The sequence below is a fragment of the Perognathus longimembris genome, chromosome 28 (genome assembly GCF_023159225.1).
Source record: "Perognathus longimembris pacificus isolate PPM17 chromosome 28, ASM2315922v1, whole genome shotgun sequence".
NCBI lineage: Eukaryota > Metazoa > Chordata > Mammalia > Rodentia > Heteromyidae > Perognathus > Perognathus longimembris.
In genome coordinates this window covers 24,826,947-24,842,673 of record NC_063188.1, presented here as the reverse complement: position 1 = coordinate 24,842,673, position 15,727 = coordinate 24,826,947, and the positions used below count along the sequence as shown (strand labels likewise).

General features: G+C 46.1%; 1 protein-coding gene across 1 annotated transcript; it reads left to right on the top strand.

Annotated features, from left to right (window-relative positions):
- The first annotated feature begins 10,195 nt into the window (after positions 1–10,195).
- On the top strand, positions 10,196–15,336 carry Akap14 (A-kinase anchoring protein 14). Its single transcript, XM_048335322.1, has 5 exons — positions 10,196–10,331; positions 10,636–10,727; positions 12,409–12,594; positions 14,456–14,508; positions 15,184–15,336. Exons 1-5 carry the CDS (start codon positions 10,196–10,198, stop codon positions 15,266–15,268), a joined length of 552 nt encoding a protein of 183 aa, XP_048191279.1. The 3' UTR covers positions 15,269–15,336.
- Positions 15,337–15,727: the final 391 nt, after the last annotated feature.

Here is a 15,727-nt window from a genome sequence, read left to right as displayed (position 1 = left end):
GACCTCCCATGTTCCACCACGGTAGTTGTCCAGGGCAAAGGGGTCAGCTGGCCTGGCGTGGGAGCAATGGACCCAAGTGGCAATGCCATCTACCTTAAGGGCGGTGGGAGTAGTCAGTAGCACCACGTAGGGTCCCTTCCACCGTGGTTCTAAGGATTTGGGGTTATGCCTCCGGACGAACACCCAATCCCCTGGTCTGAATAAATGGGGAGTAGGGACAGAAGCGGTATCATATGCCTTAAGTTGGGGTCACATATTCTTGTGCACGAGCTGCAAATAATCGAGTTTACACAAAAATTCAGCATCATCCAAATCAGCAAGCAATAGGGATAATGGGTGGGGGGTACCCTTACATTATTTCAAAAGAAGTAAAGCCAAGCTGATAGGGAGAATTTCTTACTCTAAGCAGAGCAAAAGGAAGGAGTGACACCCAGTCTGCGCCAGTCTCTAAGGCCAATTTAGTTAAGGTCTCTTTTAGAGTCCGATTCATTCTCTCTACCGGTCCTGAACTCTGGGGTCTATAAGCACAATGCAATTTCCAATCCGTCCCCAGTGCAGCAGCTATTCCCTGACTTACTTTTGAGATGAAAGCTGGTCCGTTGTCCGACCCAGTGGTGGATGGGAAGCCATACCTGGGTAGGATTTCTTCCAGGATCTTCTTAGCCACTACATTCACGGTCTCATGCTTTGTTGGATAGGCTTCCACCCATCCTGAAAAGGTGTCTACAAAAACTAGCAAATATTTGTATCCAAATTTTCCAGGTTTGATTTCTGTGAAATCTACTTCCCATACACACCTGGCCTATCCCCATGGAGGTGAGCTCCTTTAGTCATGTTTTGTTGATTGGGGCCATTGGTAAGCTGACAGGCCTTGCAATTTTTAACAATATCTTCAATAAGTTGATCTCCTTTCTAATTTTCACTTTGGGGTGTCAGAGCAAGTCCTGCATTCTTCTGGTTCCCATGTGAGAAGCTCGGTGGATTCTCTTAAGGATCCCCTTACCCAGCCTTTGTGGCAAGATAAGTTTCCCTTCACAAGTTTTCCACCAGTCATCGTTTCCTTCTCTGTCCGGGGTTTTGAAGGCCATGGAATTTTCTTTATCCACTCCAAGTCTTCTTGGGAATACTGGGGCACAGGAGGCAAAGCTGGTGGCTCTGGGTCTACCAGAGTCAATACTTCTCTGGGCTGGAGGGCTGCTTCCTTAGCTGCCTGGTCGGCCAGATTATTCCCTCTAGTCACTGAATCAACTCCTTTTGATGTCCCGGACAGTGCATAATGGCAATCTTTGCTGGTTCCCATAGGGCCTGGATGAGGCTTAAAATCTCCTGCTTGTTTCTAATGGCCTTTCCTTTGGCTGTCAGTAGCCCTCTCTCTTGGTAGATGGCTTCATGGATGTGTACGGTGGCAAAAGCGTACCGACTGTCCGTATAGGTATTTAGTCTCTTTCCTTTTCCCATCTGTAAGGCTTTTGTTAGTGCCACTAGTTCTGCTCTTTGTGCAGAAGTTCCCTGAGGGAGTGCCTCCGCCCACACTATCTCAGTGTCCATAGTAACCGCCGCACCCGCATACCTTTTTCCATCCTGAATGAAGCTGCTGCCATCGGTGAACCAGGTGTGCTCGGCATGTGATAGTGGCAAATCGAGTAAGTCTGGCCGGAGGCTATGTGCTTGGGCCAGGATCTGCTCACAATCATGCAGAGGTACGTCCAGATTTGGATCCGGCAGCAGAGTTGCTGGGTTTAATGTTGTAGGGTACACAGAAGCCGATACATGCCGGGTTAAGTAACAAGGTCTGGTAATGGACCATGCGGGCATTGCTCATCCATCGGTCAGGCGGTTGTTTTAGCACCCCCTCTAGAGCATGTGGAGTGGCCACAGTCAGATTCTGTCCCAGAGTCAACTTATCTGCATCTTTTACCAAGAGGGCTTCTGCAGCTATTATTCTTAAGCACGGAGGCCACCCAGCGGCGACAGGATTCAATTTCTTTGACAAGTAGGCGACCGGTCGTCTCCAGGGCCCAATTGGCTGGGTGAGCACCCCTTTTGCTATTCCTTTCTTTTCAGCCACGAACAATGTGAATGGTTTATTCACATCAGGTAGGCCTAAGGCTGGGGCTTCTAGAAGGCTTTTCTTGATTGCCTCAAAGACTTTTTGCATCTGCTCAGTCCAATGAAATTCTGGGAGGTTTTTGGTGGCTTCATATAGAGGCTTGGCCATCGCAGCGAACCCAGGTATCCACAGCCGGCAAAAGCCCGCTGTTCCCAGGAACTCTCTGACTTGTCTCGCTGACTTAGGCACAGGAATTTTTAGCACAGTCTCTTTACGTGCATCTGACAGCCAACGCTTGCCCTCTTTTAATATGAAGCCCAGATAGGTGACTTCAGGTTTACAAATTTGTGCCTTTTTAGTGGAGGCCCTATAGCCCAAATTGCCAAGAGTCTAAGAGCCTAGCTGTTCCCTTTAGACAACTATCCTTATCTGGAGCAGCTATTAACAAATCATCTACATACTGCAATAGACTTATTTCAGTATTTTGGGAGCGGTACTCACTCAGGTCTTCATGTAACGCCTCAATCAATGATGGTAGGCGAATTCTTGAATCCTTGAGGCAGCCTGGCCCAGGTCAATTGACCGCTTATCCCGATTTCAGGATCGTGCCAAGTAAATGCAAAGTAGCTTTGGCTCTGTGGGCCTAAGGGCAGGCTAAAGAAAGCATCCTTTAGATCCAACACAGTATACCACACATGGCTCGGTGACAGGGAGCTCAGCAGGGTATATGGGTTTGGGACTATTGGATGAATGTCCATTACTCTCTTGTTAACTTCTCTCAAGTCTTGCACTGGTCTGTAATCATTGGAATTAGGCTTTTTTACAGGCAACAGCGGAGTATTCCAGGCTGACTGGATGGGCTTCAGAACTCCTATATCTAACAATTTTCTGATGTGAGGAGTGATCCCCTTCTTTGCTTCTAGTGACATAGGGTACTGGCAAAGTCTTACTGGGTCAGCCCCGGCTTTAAATTCCACAAAGATTGGAGGACGATGTTTTGCCAGTCCCATTCCCCCAGTTTCTGCCCATGCTTGGGGAAATGCCCGTAGCCACTCATTTTCCGGAGACTCGGGCTTGAGATGCTGGTATAGCCTATACTCCTCTTCTAACTTGCTAGTTATTAGTATACTAACAGGCTTTTCTCTTGAGTTCGTCACAGAAGTCCCACTGCCTGTGAACTGTATCTGAGCTTTCATTTTCGTTAAGAGATCACGTCCAAGCAATGGATAGGGGCAGGCAGGGATGACTAAAAACGAGTGGGTTACCTGGCCCGCTCCCAAGTCCACTGTTCTTCGAGTAGTCCATTTATAGGGTTTCGTGCCCGTCGCACCTTGGAACCATGTTGTTTTAGTGGACATCGGCCCTCTCGGGGCTAGTAATACTGAATTTTCTGCTCCCGTATCTACCATGAACATGACTGGATTCCCCTCCACTTTCAATGTTATCCTGGGCTCAGGGAGGGGGTCTGAGCCCCGACTCCCTCAGTCACTGTCCTCAGCCATCTCTAAGGCTGCCAACACTCTTGATCCTACTTTATGTTTTTCCTTCTTTTTCTGGGCTAGCTCTGGGCAGTTTTTGATCCAATGCCCCTCCTCCTTGCAATACGCACATTGCTTCTTCCCCACCCTTGATTGGGGTTTGGGCTCCTGCTCCTTGCTTGGAGAGGAGGACTGTCTAAAGTTTCCTGCCTGCATAGAGGTCAGGATTTCCCTGAGGTCCTTCTTGTATTGTGCTTGTTGTTGTTCCAAAATTCTAGCCAGACTCCTTTCCTGTCTTCGTTCTCTTGTTTCTCTCTTATTATAAACCTTTTCCGCCACTGCTACTAGATCCCTAACAGACTTTTCACCAAGCCTGTCTAGAGCCTGCAATTTCCGCTTTATGTCCGGTGCGGCTTGATTTACGTAGGCAAACATAATCATCTGAGCAGATTCCTGGGTCTCAAGGTCATACGGGGTGTATTGACTAAAGGCTTCCATGAGCCGCTCAAGGTATGCTGCCGGACTTTCACTTTCTCCCTGTCTGATATCATAAACTTTGGCCATATTAGTATGTCGGCGAGCCGCCGCCTTGAGACCTGCCAGCAGAGCCTGGCGATAGACAAGGAGTCGCTCCCTACCTTCAGCTGTATTGTAGTCCCATGCTGGTCGGGTCTCGGGAAAATAGGCATCAATCAAGGCAGGATTCGTGATGGGTGCTCCGGTGGGGCTGGGGATAAGTCTCCGGGCCGCTTCTTGGATACGACCTCTCTCCTCAGTGGTGAAAAGAACCTGTAAAAGCTGGCTACAATCATCCCAAGTGGGCTGGTGAGTAAAAAGTATAGTTTCAAACAAGCGAATTAAGTCCCGAGGTTTCTCAGAAAAGGGGGCATTTTGGGCACGCCAATTGTAAAGATCACTAGTAGCAAAAGGCCAGTATTGGAATTGTTGTCGACCATCTGCATCCACAGGACTTATAGGGCCTAGGGGACGGGCAACAGAATTATGAAGAGATGTAATTCTTCGGCGCCGGTGAGTTGATTGAGCGGGGCCCTCCGGGGCGGAGGGCACAGCTGAAACATCTTCCTCAGAGTCCTCCTCTTGGAGAGTTAACTGGGGTGGGGCGTATGGAGGGGGAAGCATTTCCTCTTCCATGCTTCCTCCCTGGAGGACAGGTGGATATAATTTCTTCTCTCCCCTCTTAACTTCTCTCTTCTCACCCCGTGTCTTTTGAGTGAATATTGGGGTAGGGGAAGGAGTGGAGGAGGGAGTCGGTAAGAAAGGCCGAACCCAAGCTGGAGTGTCCCTGTCAACTAGTTCCCTCCAGGTGTCTATATAAGGAATCTGGTCTATATAGCCTGAACAAGGGACTTTGATTAGGCTTTGTAAGGTACTGATCTTAATGATGTCAAAGCTTCCCTCAGGTGGCCAATTAGCTCTCTCAAGGGTGGGCCATTCTGACTTGCACAGGGTGATCCATTTTTCCTCCTTAAGGGCTACACCCCGGTTCTGAGCTATCTCCTTGATCTCACTCCAGTGAGCTAGAGTCAAATCTAGGGGGCTAGATGGAGGTCCCCAAGATAGAACGTTACCCATAGCTCTGATCAGATGTTTAGTCCAAAAGGCTACAAAAGAAAAGAAACCAAAACAATTAATACAAAAGGAAAAAAACATAGGCAAGAACAAGAACAAGAAAAACTGGAGATATCCCAAGTTGGCCCACACATCCTCCTGCAAGGATGCAGAAAGGGTGAATTCAAGTTGAAAGCAGGGCTCCAGAGATCCCCCTTTAAGGGTGAGGAGTCTGGGACATCCCCCAATCTCCCCAGGATTGTCGAGTAAGTGCATCTGCTTCGACAACCCCTTCAAGAAATAAGCAAAAGCAAGACAAACAAACACGCACATTACAGGACAAGATAAATGAACAGGGCTGTTTTCTTACCTTCAGAGTCGGGGGTCTCGGGGGTGTCTGGTGCTATCCCGGACGAAACGCCAAATGTTATGCCAAGTCGCAAGATGATCACCAAGAAGACCACCAAGACTCAGACGTTCCGAAATGCAAAAGCAAGGCAAGACTTTATTCAAGCGAGCTGCAACTTGGGCCTCATCCTACCCACCGACACATCGGAGGTTAGGAGGGAGCCCCAAGCTGTGATTACATAGGGCTTATAAAGGCAAAGAACAAGGTTACAACAATCAGGTGTTCAAGCAAGCAAGATTAGGACACAGGTACAAACCTGATTGACTCAGGGTTCGATTCTAAAGTGGCTTCACGTGGTAAAATGGGGTTCACGTAAAATGGGGCCTGACTTCAAAGTCTGGCACTTTAAAATAAGGGTTTTTTTTGTTTTTTTGCTAGTCCTGGAGCTTGGACTTAGGGCCTGAGCACTGTCCCTGACTTGTTTTTGCTCAAGGCTAGCACTCTGCCACTTGAGCCACAGCAACACTTCCGGCTTTTTCTATATATGTGGTGCTGAGGAATCGAACCCAGGGCTTCATGCATGCAAGGCAAGTACTCTACCACTAAGCCACATTCCCAACCTGGTCCCTCAAGACCAGCAATCTAGCACTTGACCCACAGCACCACTTCCCACTTTTTCTGTTTATTCAAACCTAGGGTTTCCTGAATGCTAGGCAAGCACTCTACCACTAAGCCACATTCCCAGCCAGGTTGGGGCAATTGACATTGTACCTAGGTTTGTTGAACTATAACATGAATGCATAGCTATTGGACGTGAATGACAACATTGTGACAGGCATAGCACCAAGATGCATGGTGCATGACAGCTGAGGAATATCTCATGACCAGCATTACCAGTCCTGGCATGGCCCTGCAAGCTCATTTGCTGGGAAGAAGCTAGATTTGGCTCCTCCAGCTTAGCCTGTTACAGGTCACATGGTTCTGTGGCTGGCCCTCCCCGCGTTGCTTTCCTTTCTCTCACTTTCCTCTTTTATTAACCAAGCCAGCTGACTATTTCTGAAACAGTGAATTTTGCTCCCCATTGGTTGAAATTAGTGTTGCCCCGGCAGCAATTGTAAACATTCTGAGAACCTTGAATAAAAGCTGCTAAGAAACTCCTGAGGCTTCCTCTACTACTGCCACTACTACTTCAAACGTATCCACTCACTCAGGTATTGGGGTTTCATAGGGATGGGGAGTCCTCCAAAGGGTTCTGATCTGGTTCTCTATGATTATCTCTGGGCCCTGCTCCTCGCCTGCCCCCTCCTATCAGAGCAGTCTCCCTGGGAAAGGTCTTAAGCTGGTTCTCCACGCATCAAGCTCCTACTTCATTTGCTTGTTGTCATAGCTCACAGATTTGGCTTCTACTCGATTCATCACTAGACAATTTGCTGAAAGCTAAGTTACCAATATGGGCAATTCCATGATCAAGGTGCTGTATGGATAATTCGTCAAAGTCTCCTATCGGAACCATTTCTAAAAACCCTTTTGTGAGGTTGACTAGTTGGTAGCAAACTGTTTTGGCTAAATAGGCATGGTGTGGGGGCCACAAGGATGCAGGTTTTCAGTGCAAAGGACACTTAAATACTCTTATCCCCCATCTTTTAGTCTTTTCCTGCTCTTGCATAGGTAGCCTAGATAGACCCCATTTCCTCCAGCACCTGATCCTGTCTACCCACTCTACTGAGGCAGAGGCAAACAGAGCATAAAATGTGAATATCAAAGCCTAGAGGATATTTAGAACATTCAGAGGGTATTTAAATTAGGAGGTGGTTTGCTTGTGCAATATCTGAGACCAATGATGATGACGAAGAAGGAAGCAAAGAGTGTCCTTCAAGAAAGAGAGTGGGTACATTCGGGATAGCAGATGAAAATGTGAGAGCAAACCTCCACTGCCCTCCTGTCTTCTTTTTCTTTTTGTCTCTTGGTGCCAGTCCTGGGGCTTGAACTCAGGGCCTGGATACTGTCCCTGAGCTTTTTTTTCTCTCTCAAGGTTAGTGCTCTACCACTTGAGCCACAGCTCCACTTCTGGTGTTTTAGTGGTTAGTTGGAGATAATAGCCGCATAGATTTCTCTGCTTTGGTGGGTTTTGAACCAAGATCCTCAGATCTCAGCTTCCCAAGTAGCTAGGATTACAGGCATGAGCTATTGGAGCCTGGCTCTCAAATGTTTTCTCAGTCTGATGAAACTTAGATCATATCAGACATCCTTCATCTAATAACTCCAGAAAGCATACCTATAAAAGGAGAATGCTCATTAATTATCTCCACTGGGAGTTAATACTTTTTTGGAAGTGCTAACCAAACTTAAAACTTACAATAAAAAGAAAAGAGTTAAAATGATCATTTTATTTTGAGATGATAGAATTATATGCCCGGAGAAACCTATGAGATAGAATGGAACACTAACCCCTCTTCTGCTATCTTGCCTATTAGTGTGTGTGTGTGTGTGTGTGTGTGTGTGTGTGTGTGTGTGTGTGCGCGCACGCGCGCACACGCCCGTGTGGTGCTGGGTATGGAATCAGGGCCTCCTACATGTTAGATAGGGACTCTACCACTGAGCTTCCTCCCCACTCCTTAATTTACTACCTTGAAAGTGTAAGGAATTATTTTGAGTACCAAGAGTATGAACAAAGAAAAGAGCTGAAAGGAAAACTCTACAAATGAACAGTTTGTAAAAAAAAAAAAATTTAATTGTTAATATAAAGGTGATGTGCAGAGGGGTTACAGTTACATAGGTAATGAGTACATTTCTTTTTGGACAATGTCACCCCTTTCCCTCACTCTCTTCCAGTTTTTCCCTCCCCTCCACACCCACAAATTTTCTAGTTCATTTTCAACATAATGTCTAGCTCGTGAGTATCACTGCTGCATTTGTTCACCCTTTGTCCCTCCATTTCTGTGCCCCCTTTATCCTCCCAAAGACAGATAAACGAACAAACAAGACAAAAAGAAAAGAAACAGAGCAACGAAGAAAAAAAACAAACACTCTTGTTTTCCATTTCCTGAAGACCAACAGGTTTGATGTGGGAGAAAAATAAACCTGAGAAGGGTCACCAGATCTCCTTCAGCCTGGCTGAAGACAACAGTCATGCAGCCCCTTACAACTAGGGTCCCTTTAAATATTCGGCAGAAAAAGTAGTCAGGCAAGGCAGATGGAAGCGGGGTGCAATGGAAGCGGGGTGGGAAAGTAATGTTATAGAGACAGAGGAATTTCAAGGTCTCAACAGCATGTGTGTCCACCAACATGTGTGTCTTGGCTCTCTTCCAAGACCACCGGGTGTGCTGGTCCTGGGGAAGGGAGGACAGATGATTCAGTGGGGCGGGCAACAAGGACAGTTCTAAGATATGGGTGTCAGGGGGAAAGGTGACTGCTTTCAGTTTAAGACATTTTCCATCAGAAAGAGCCAGGGATCCCCAGTTGCCCAAAGCAGGGATTTTTATTTTTATTTTTTTAGACTACCCTAGAAATCAATCTTTAGTTCTTGTTACAACTTCAAAGAAGCTAGTGCTCAATTCTCTATTGTTATTTAAGTCTTCATAGTTTTGAGAATGTGGACTTCCTCAGTTTTTCAGAAAAGTAGATCTCCGCAGCCAGACACAAAGAGTCTACAGTGAGATGTACCAGCCCCAGATCGCTTTCCAAAAGGCAACAGTTGTGGTTCTTCAAAGAGGTAGACTGTACTTAGAAGAGCTATGCTCACATAGACATTTCCGTACACAAGCAGACAGTAACTTCTTGAGTTTCTTCTCTCCCTCCTTCCCTCTCTTTCTTGTAGGTTGTGGGGCTTGAACTCAGGGCTTGGGCAGTCTCCTTGAGCTCTTTTGCTCAAAGCTAGGGCTCTGTCACTTTGAGCCACAGCACCACTTCCTGTTTTCTGGTGGTCAATTGGAGGTAAGAGTCTTATGGATTGTTCTGCCTGGGCTGGCTTTGAACCGCGATCCTCAGATCTCAGCCTCCTGAGTAGCTAGGATTACAGATGTGAGCCACCAGTACCCAGCTAAGCTTGAGTTTCTTTCATTTAAAAATGTTATTATAAAGGTGATGTACAGAGGGGTTAGAATTACATAAGTCAGATGAATAGTACATTTCTTTTTAGACATTGTCACCCCTTCCCTCTCTTCCAGTTTTTCCCTCCCATCCCCACCTACACGTTGTATAGATCATTTTCAACATAGTGCCTCACGAGTACCACTGCTGCATTTGTTCACCCTTTGTTCCTCCATTTCTGTGTCCCCTCTATCCTTTCAAAGACAAATAAACAAACAAGACAAAAAGAAAATATAACCAAAGCAACAACGGAGAGAAACCTTCATTTTTATTTCCTGGAGTTCATTGTGTAAATATTATTTTGTATGATCAGAGGCACATAGGCATTGTGCCTTTGTGTTCCTCCCCTAAGAATATCCTCCTTTGTATAGTATATCCTGTCCCGGTGTATTTTAGATCTAGCTTCCACATATGAGAGAAAACATGCCCCATTTGTCTCTCTGAGCTTGGCTTACTTCACTTACCATGATTTGTTCTAGGTCCATCTATTTCCCTGCAACTGACATAATATTCTTTCTAATGGCTGTGTAAAATCCCATTGTGTTTTGGCACCACATTTGAGTTTCTTTATCTAGGCCAAGGAAAATGGATAATCCCAGAAAGCCTCAAAAGAAGGTAAAGATTAAGGAAAATGGTTTTAAAGCCAGTAGTAAAACAAAGATGGCTACAAAGGACGAGGGGACTTCAAAGGATACAGTAGAGGATGTGATAAAGCTACAAGAACAGACAAATGTGACCGAAACAGCTCTGGCTTTAGTAGAGGAAGTCATTGCTGCTGCTGTTGAGTGTGTAGAAGGTAGGAATCCTGTGTGGTAGTGCAAAGATTTTTTATTTTGCCTGTCCTGGGGCTTGGACTCAGGGCCTGAGCACTGTCCCTGGCTTACTCTTTGCTCAAGGCTAGCACTCTGCTACTTGAGCCACAGCGCCACTTCTGGCCATTTTCTATATATGTGGTGCTGGGGAATCGAACCCTGGGCTTCATATATATGAGGCAAGCACTCTTGCCACTAGGCCATATTCCCAGCCCTAGTGCAATGATTTGTCCCATTATGTAACCACAGAATTTTGAGGCATTTCACTAATGTATCCTTTGCTTTCAGGTTCTCAAGATCCCATAAAAAATGTCAGGTGGCTTACTCATGGTGAATTCACAGCAGAAAGATGCCGGAGACAAATTCATCAGTATGTCTCGGTAAGTTAGCTAACACTCCAGTTTGGCATACTGAAAGCCAGGTACAATAAAAAGGCTCTTGCTTGATCAAAAGGTTAAGATCCCTAGCTCCTCAGGAGGTCGAGATGTGAGGATCACAGTTTGAAGCCAGCCCAGGCAGAAAAGTCCACGAGACTCCAATTAACCAGCCAAAGGTGAGATGCTCAAGTGATAGAGTGCCAGCCTTGAGTGAAAAAGCTAAGTGAGCGCATGAGGCCCTGAGTTCAAGCTCCAGTGCAGGTATTAAAAGAAGAAAGAAAGAAAAAAGCTAAAAGCTGTGTACAGCTTATGGCATAAGATCATCCTGTGCCCAGCCTCTCATGCAGTCACTCTAGAGGTGGAGTCTGCTGAGTAGGCACTTGGCATTTCTAATGGGGGGTTTTCTCAAGCTTATTGCCTAGGATCTACCACACAGCAGGAGATGCTACCATTTATTGAGCAGTACTGTGTGTAAGAACTGCTAAGCACTTCATATATTATCTTATTTAACCCTCACATCAATCCTCACCTCTGTGTGTCCATTTTATAGATGAAGATGCTCAAGGCTCACGATGATTGAGTAATTTGTCTAAGCCTTTCTGAATTGAAATTGAAGTTACTTAAAAAAATTGTGTGTGTGTGTGTGTGTGTGTGTGTGTCTATGTGTGTTCATGCTAATCCTGGGGCTTGAACTCAGGGCTTGGGAGCTGTTGAGCCACAGCTCTACTTCAGGCAGGCTTTTGGTGGTTATTTGAGAAGAGTCTCACAGACATTTCTGCCCCGGCTGGCTTTGAACCACAATCCTCAGATCTCAGCCTCCTGAAGAGCTAGGATTGCAGGTGGGAGCCACTGGTGTCTGGCTCTCTTTTGTTGTATGAACCACCTCTGGCTGCAATGAAGTGAAACCAGTTCTCATAAATGTTTGCAACCAACTGCATTTCTTTCTAGTCAGACTTATAGGTCTAAATTCTTTCTCCATTAGCCACTCTTGCCTCCCAAGAGAGTGAGCAATGTGTGATGTGTGGCTGGTACATTTGCACAAACACGTGTGTGGTGTCTGTGCAGCCCTCAGACCACATCTCAAATGATGTTTGCTTGCTTGCTTTGTTTTACTTCAACCCCACCTTTCTTTCCTCCACTCTGAAGATAATTAGGATTTGATTCTAGTTTGAATCTCAATAAACAATGTCAGGAGCCGGGGAGCTGGGGGCTCACAGCTGTAATCCTAGCTACTCAGGATGTTGGGATCTGAAGATCATGGTTCAAAGCCAACTGGGGCAAGAAAATCTGTAAGATTCTCTCCAATTAACCACCAAAAAAATCTGGAACTGGAGCTGTGACTCAAGCGGTAGAGCACAACCCTTGAGCAAAAAATCTGAGACAGCACCCAGGCTCTGAGTTCAGGCTCCAGGACTGGCAGAAAAAATGTCAGGTCCAGGGGGAAAGTGCTTGCCTAGCTCACTTGAGTCCCTGGGTACAATCCTCAGTAGTGGGAAAAAAGTCAGTGTTTCAAAAGACTATAACCCTGCTGGCTGCACACTGCCTTTATCAAAGCCATTGGAGCAGCAGAAGCATGCTTTTCTTTCTCTGACAGCTCTCTCTCTCTCTCTCTCTCTCTCTCTCTCTCTCTCTCTCTCTCTCTCTCTCTCTCTCTCTCTCTCTCTCTCTCCCCCCCCCCCCCATGAGACAGAGTTGGGAGAGTGAAAAACGCTGGGTATGCTGCACAACTCTGGTTAGGAGAGATGACATAGTTCACAGCTTCCGCTACATCTACTGTGTGCGCTGGAGCGTCCCCACCGCCCTGAAGCCCATGCCGAGGGTCAGCGCAGCCGCCTTCTTCATTGTCAAGGTGAACAAAAGAAAACCCCCGGTAAGCAATGCCTTTCCTGCCTACCCCACGCCGTGCGGCCAGCCAGGACGATTCCCTCAGCTTCCTTGGTCTATCTCAGCTCTGGCCTCAGCTGATTACTCTATGACACTGTGTGTGTGTGTGTGTGTGTGTGTGTGTGTGTGTGTGTGTGTGTGTGTGTGTGTGTGTGCTGGTACTAGGGCTTGAACACAGGACCTGAGAGCTTTCCCTTGGCTTTATTTTTGTCAGTTGTGGGGCTTGCACTCAGGACTTGGTGCTGTTTCTGAGCTGTTTTGCTCTACCACTTTGAGCCACAGCACCACTTCTGTTTGTGTGTGTGTGTGTGTGTGTGTGCGTGTGCGCGTGTGGTTCATTGGAGATAAGAGTCTCAAAGACTTTCCTGCCCTGGCTGACTTTGAACTGTCATCCTCAGATCTCAGCCTCCTAAGTAGCTAGGATTACAGGTGTGAGCCACCAGCACCTGTGAGTTTTCACAATCCTAATGAGCTCTCAGCAATGTTAACGCCGCAGGTCCAGAGCCATGTAAAGAGCAAGGGCCTTCAAGGCCCTGTGTGGTCTCTGCCATTATTATGCTTTTCCACTACCCTCCTTTCCTCACTTCCTGTACTCCAGCCACTCTGATCTTGCTAGTTTAATAAGCCAGATAACAGTCCTTGCATTTATTGTTTATAGAATACTCTTTCCTAGGCTCACTTACTGCCTGCTCCTTTATCTCTTCTCCTGTACTTCCTCTTCCTACTTTTTCTCATGGTGTAGCCCAGAATAGTCTCCAATTCTGGATCCTCTTGCTTATCTTCTGAGTGCTGGGTTTACAAGCATGCACCGTCTTGCCTCTCTCTCTCTCTGTCTCTTTGCCAGTCCTGGGGCAAGGCCTGGGCACTGTTCCTGAGCTTTTGCTCAAGGCTAGCACTCTACCACTTGAGCCACAGCAACACTTCTGGCTTTTTCTGTGTATGTGGTGCTGAGGAATGCTAGGCAAGTACTCTACCACTAAGCCACATTTCCAGCCCCCAGCCTCTTGAAGAGAGGCTAAAGTGTGAAAGGATCACTTGAGACTATGAATTTAAGACCCTCTCTCTCAAAATATGTTTTCAGGCTGAGTATGGTGGCTCATGCTGGTAATCGCAGCTACTTGTGAGGCAGAGATCAGGATTTCTGTTCAAGGTCACATCAGGAAAAAAGTTAGCAAGATTCTATCTCAAACAGTTAAGCGGGTGTGGTGATGCACCCTTGTCATCTTAGCTACTCAAGAGGCCATGGGTGGGAGGATGGAGGTCTGCTGCCGGGAAAGAAACTGTCAGACCCTACATGACAAAAATGTAAAGCACCAAGGGCTAGGGATGTGGATCAAGTTGTGCAGCCCCTAGCTACCAAGCACAGGGGCTTGAGTTCAAAGCTCAGTACTAAAAGAAAATCTTCAAACTTTGTTCATCTGTACGTCCCTTCTGATGCCACTCCTTGATAGCTATAGAATCTGCAGCATGTGAAGAAGCCAAATGAGGGCCTGGAGGTGTGGCTTAGTTGGTAGAGCACTAGCCAATGAGCAAAAGTGGCTGCAGGTATTGAGTTCAAGCCCTGGTCTCAGACCAAGAAAACAAGAAAAGCCAAATGACTCAGTTGCTTCTATTTATAGGGAGCACAGCCTCTGCTAACTTGGTCTCCCATTTGGGGGAGTGGCTGAAGGTATTTAATCTTTGGCAGAATACATTTGCAGTGACAAAGCACTACCACCTATAGACTCTTAGGTTTATAAAGATGATAAATTGTGGCAAATCAAGAATATACATATGAAAATAAGGAGTGAAGATAGGAAGGGTTGGTTTGATTGCCCTAGACTGACAGTTCCCCCTCTCTCTTGTAGGAAATGCCCATTGATGTCAAATATTTCCTTGAGGGCCAAGCATTAGTTCAAAGGTAATAAAATATTTGGGTCACCGTACTCCAGGAAGCCAGCAGGATTACAGCCACAGATAATTCATTGAGTGGGGTATTCTTTGGGCCACTTAACTAATTAATAATGGGCTTAAAGTGCGAGTCTGCCATTGTTCTAACAATTGTTTTCTTTAGCACTTGGCTTTTCAGTAATGAGAAGCTTGAGGAAAATTGCTGGAGATGGGTGGGGCAGAGAGGGTCATGTCTTGCTTCTAGAGGAAACTTGAAAATCCTATGGAATTAATGTACATATAATAACTTCTTTTATTAAGCTTGTTAATACTCTCACTCACTGGGCTTAAGGAACAGTAAAGAATATACAGAGCCAGGTGCCGGTGGCTCACGCCTGTAATCCTGGCTATTCAGAAGGTTGAAATCTGAGGATCGCGGTTCAAAGCCAGCCTGGACAAGAAAGTCTGTGAGACTCTTACCTCCAATTAACCACCGAAATGAGAGAAGTAGAGCTGTGCCTCAAATGGTAGAGTGCTAGCCTTGAGCATAAAGGCCCAGGGACAGTGCTCAGGCCCTGAGTTCAAGCCCAAGGAATACCCCCTCCCTCCCCCAAAGCTGCTTATTCACTAGAAAAGGAACAAAAAGGGATCCCTGGCTCAACATTTTGATTTTAAAAGCTTTTGGTGTGTTTTTCTTCCTCTATAGACCAGGAACAATTCGCTTCCGAGAACACTGGCTGAGAGAAGTTATCGAGGCCAAGCATCTGTTACTGGAATCACTGCCCATCTAATTCAACTGGTCTCATTTTTACATGTTTACGGATTGTGCCTGTAATCCAAGTACATTAAAAAATACAACACGCATTAGTCCACAGAATATTTATTGAATAATAAACTTGTGGCATATCACTCAACTGGATTTATTTTAAAATCATTTAGTTGTACAAAGAGGTTACAATTGCCCGTCAGGTTAAGTACAACACACCATATTCAATGTCACCCTTTTCATTTTTCTTCCCCATTTTCTCCCTCCCACCCCTCAGCTGTATTTTTCTAGTTTTATTTGCCACTGTGTAACTTCCACGACATGAACAGAAGAACCAGTAAGTTGTTTTCTACTTCCTAAAATAGTCTCATCGCTATGCCATCTCTTTAGGGTCTTACCAGTACAGAGCTGAGTTTAGAGGGGCCAAAGCACACCTGTCAGACCAAAAAACTGAGATTGGTATGCGGCTGCTTGCTTCCTAACC

What these genes read in the sequence shown, in the direction of transcription:
- Akap14 (XM_048335322.1), top strand. Translation starts at nt 10,196, where the DNA reads ATGGCTACAAAGGACGAGGGGACTTCAAAGGATACAGTAGAGGATGTG. An exon ending in TGAACAAAAGAAAACCCCCG is followed by an intron (nt 12,595 to 14,455) that starts GTAAGCAATGCC and finishes TCTCTCTTGTAG; the next exon opens with GAAATGCCCATTGATGTCAA. An exon ending in GGCCAAGCATTAGTTCAAAG is followed by an intron (nt 14,509 to 15,183) that starts GTAATAAAATAT and finishes CTTCCTCTATAG; the next exon opens with ACCAGGAACAATTCGCTTCC.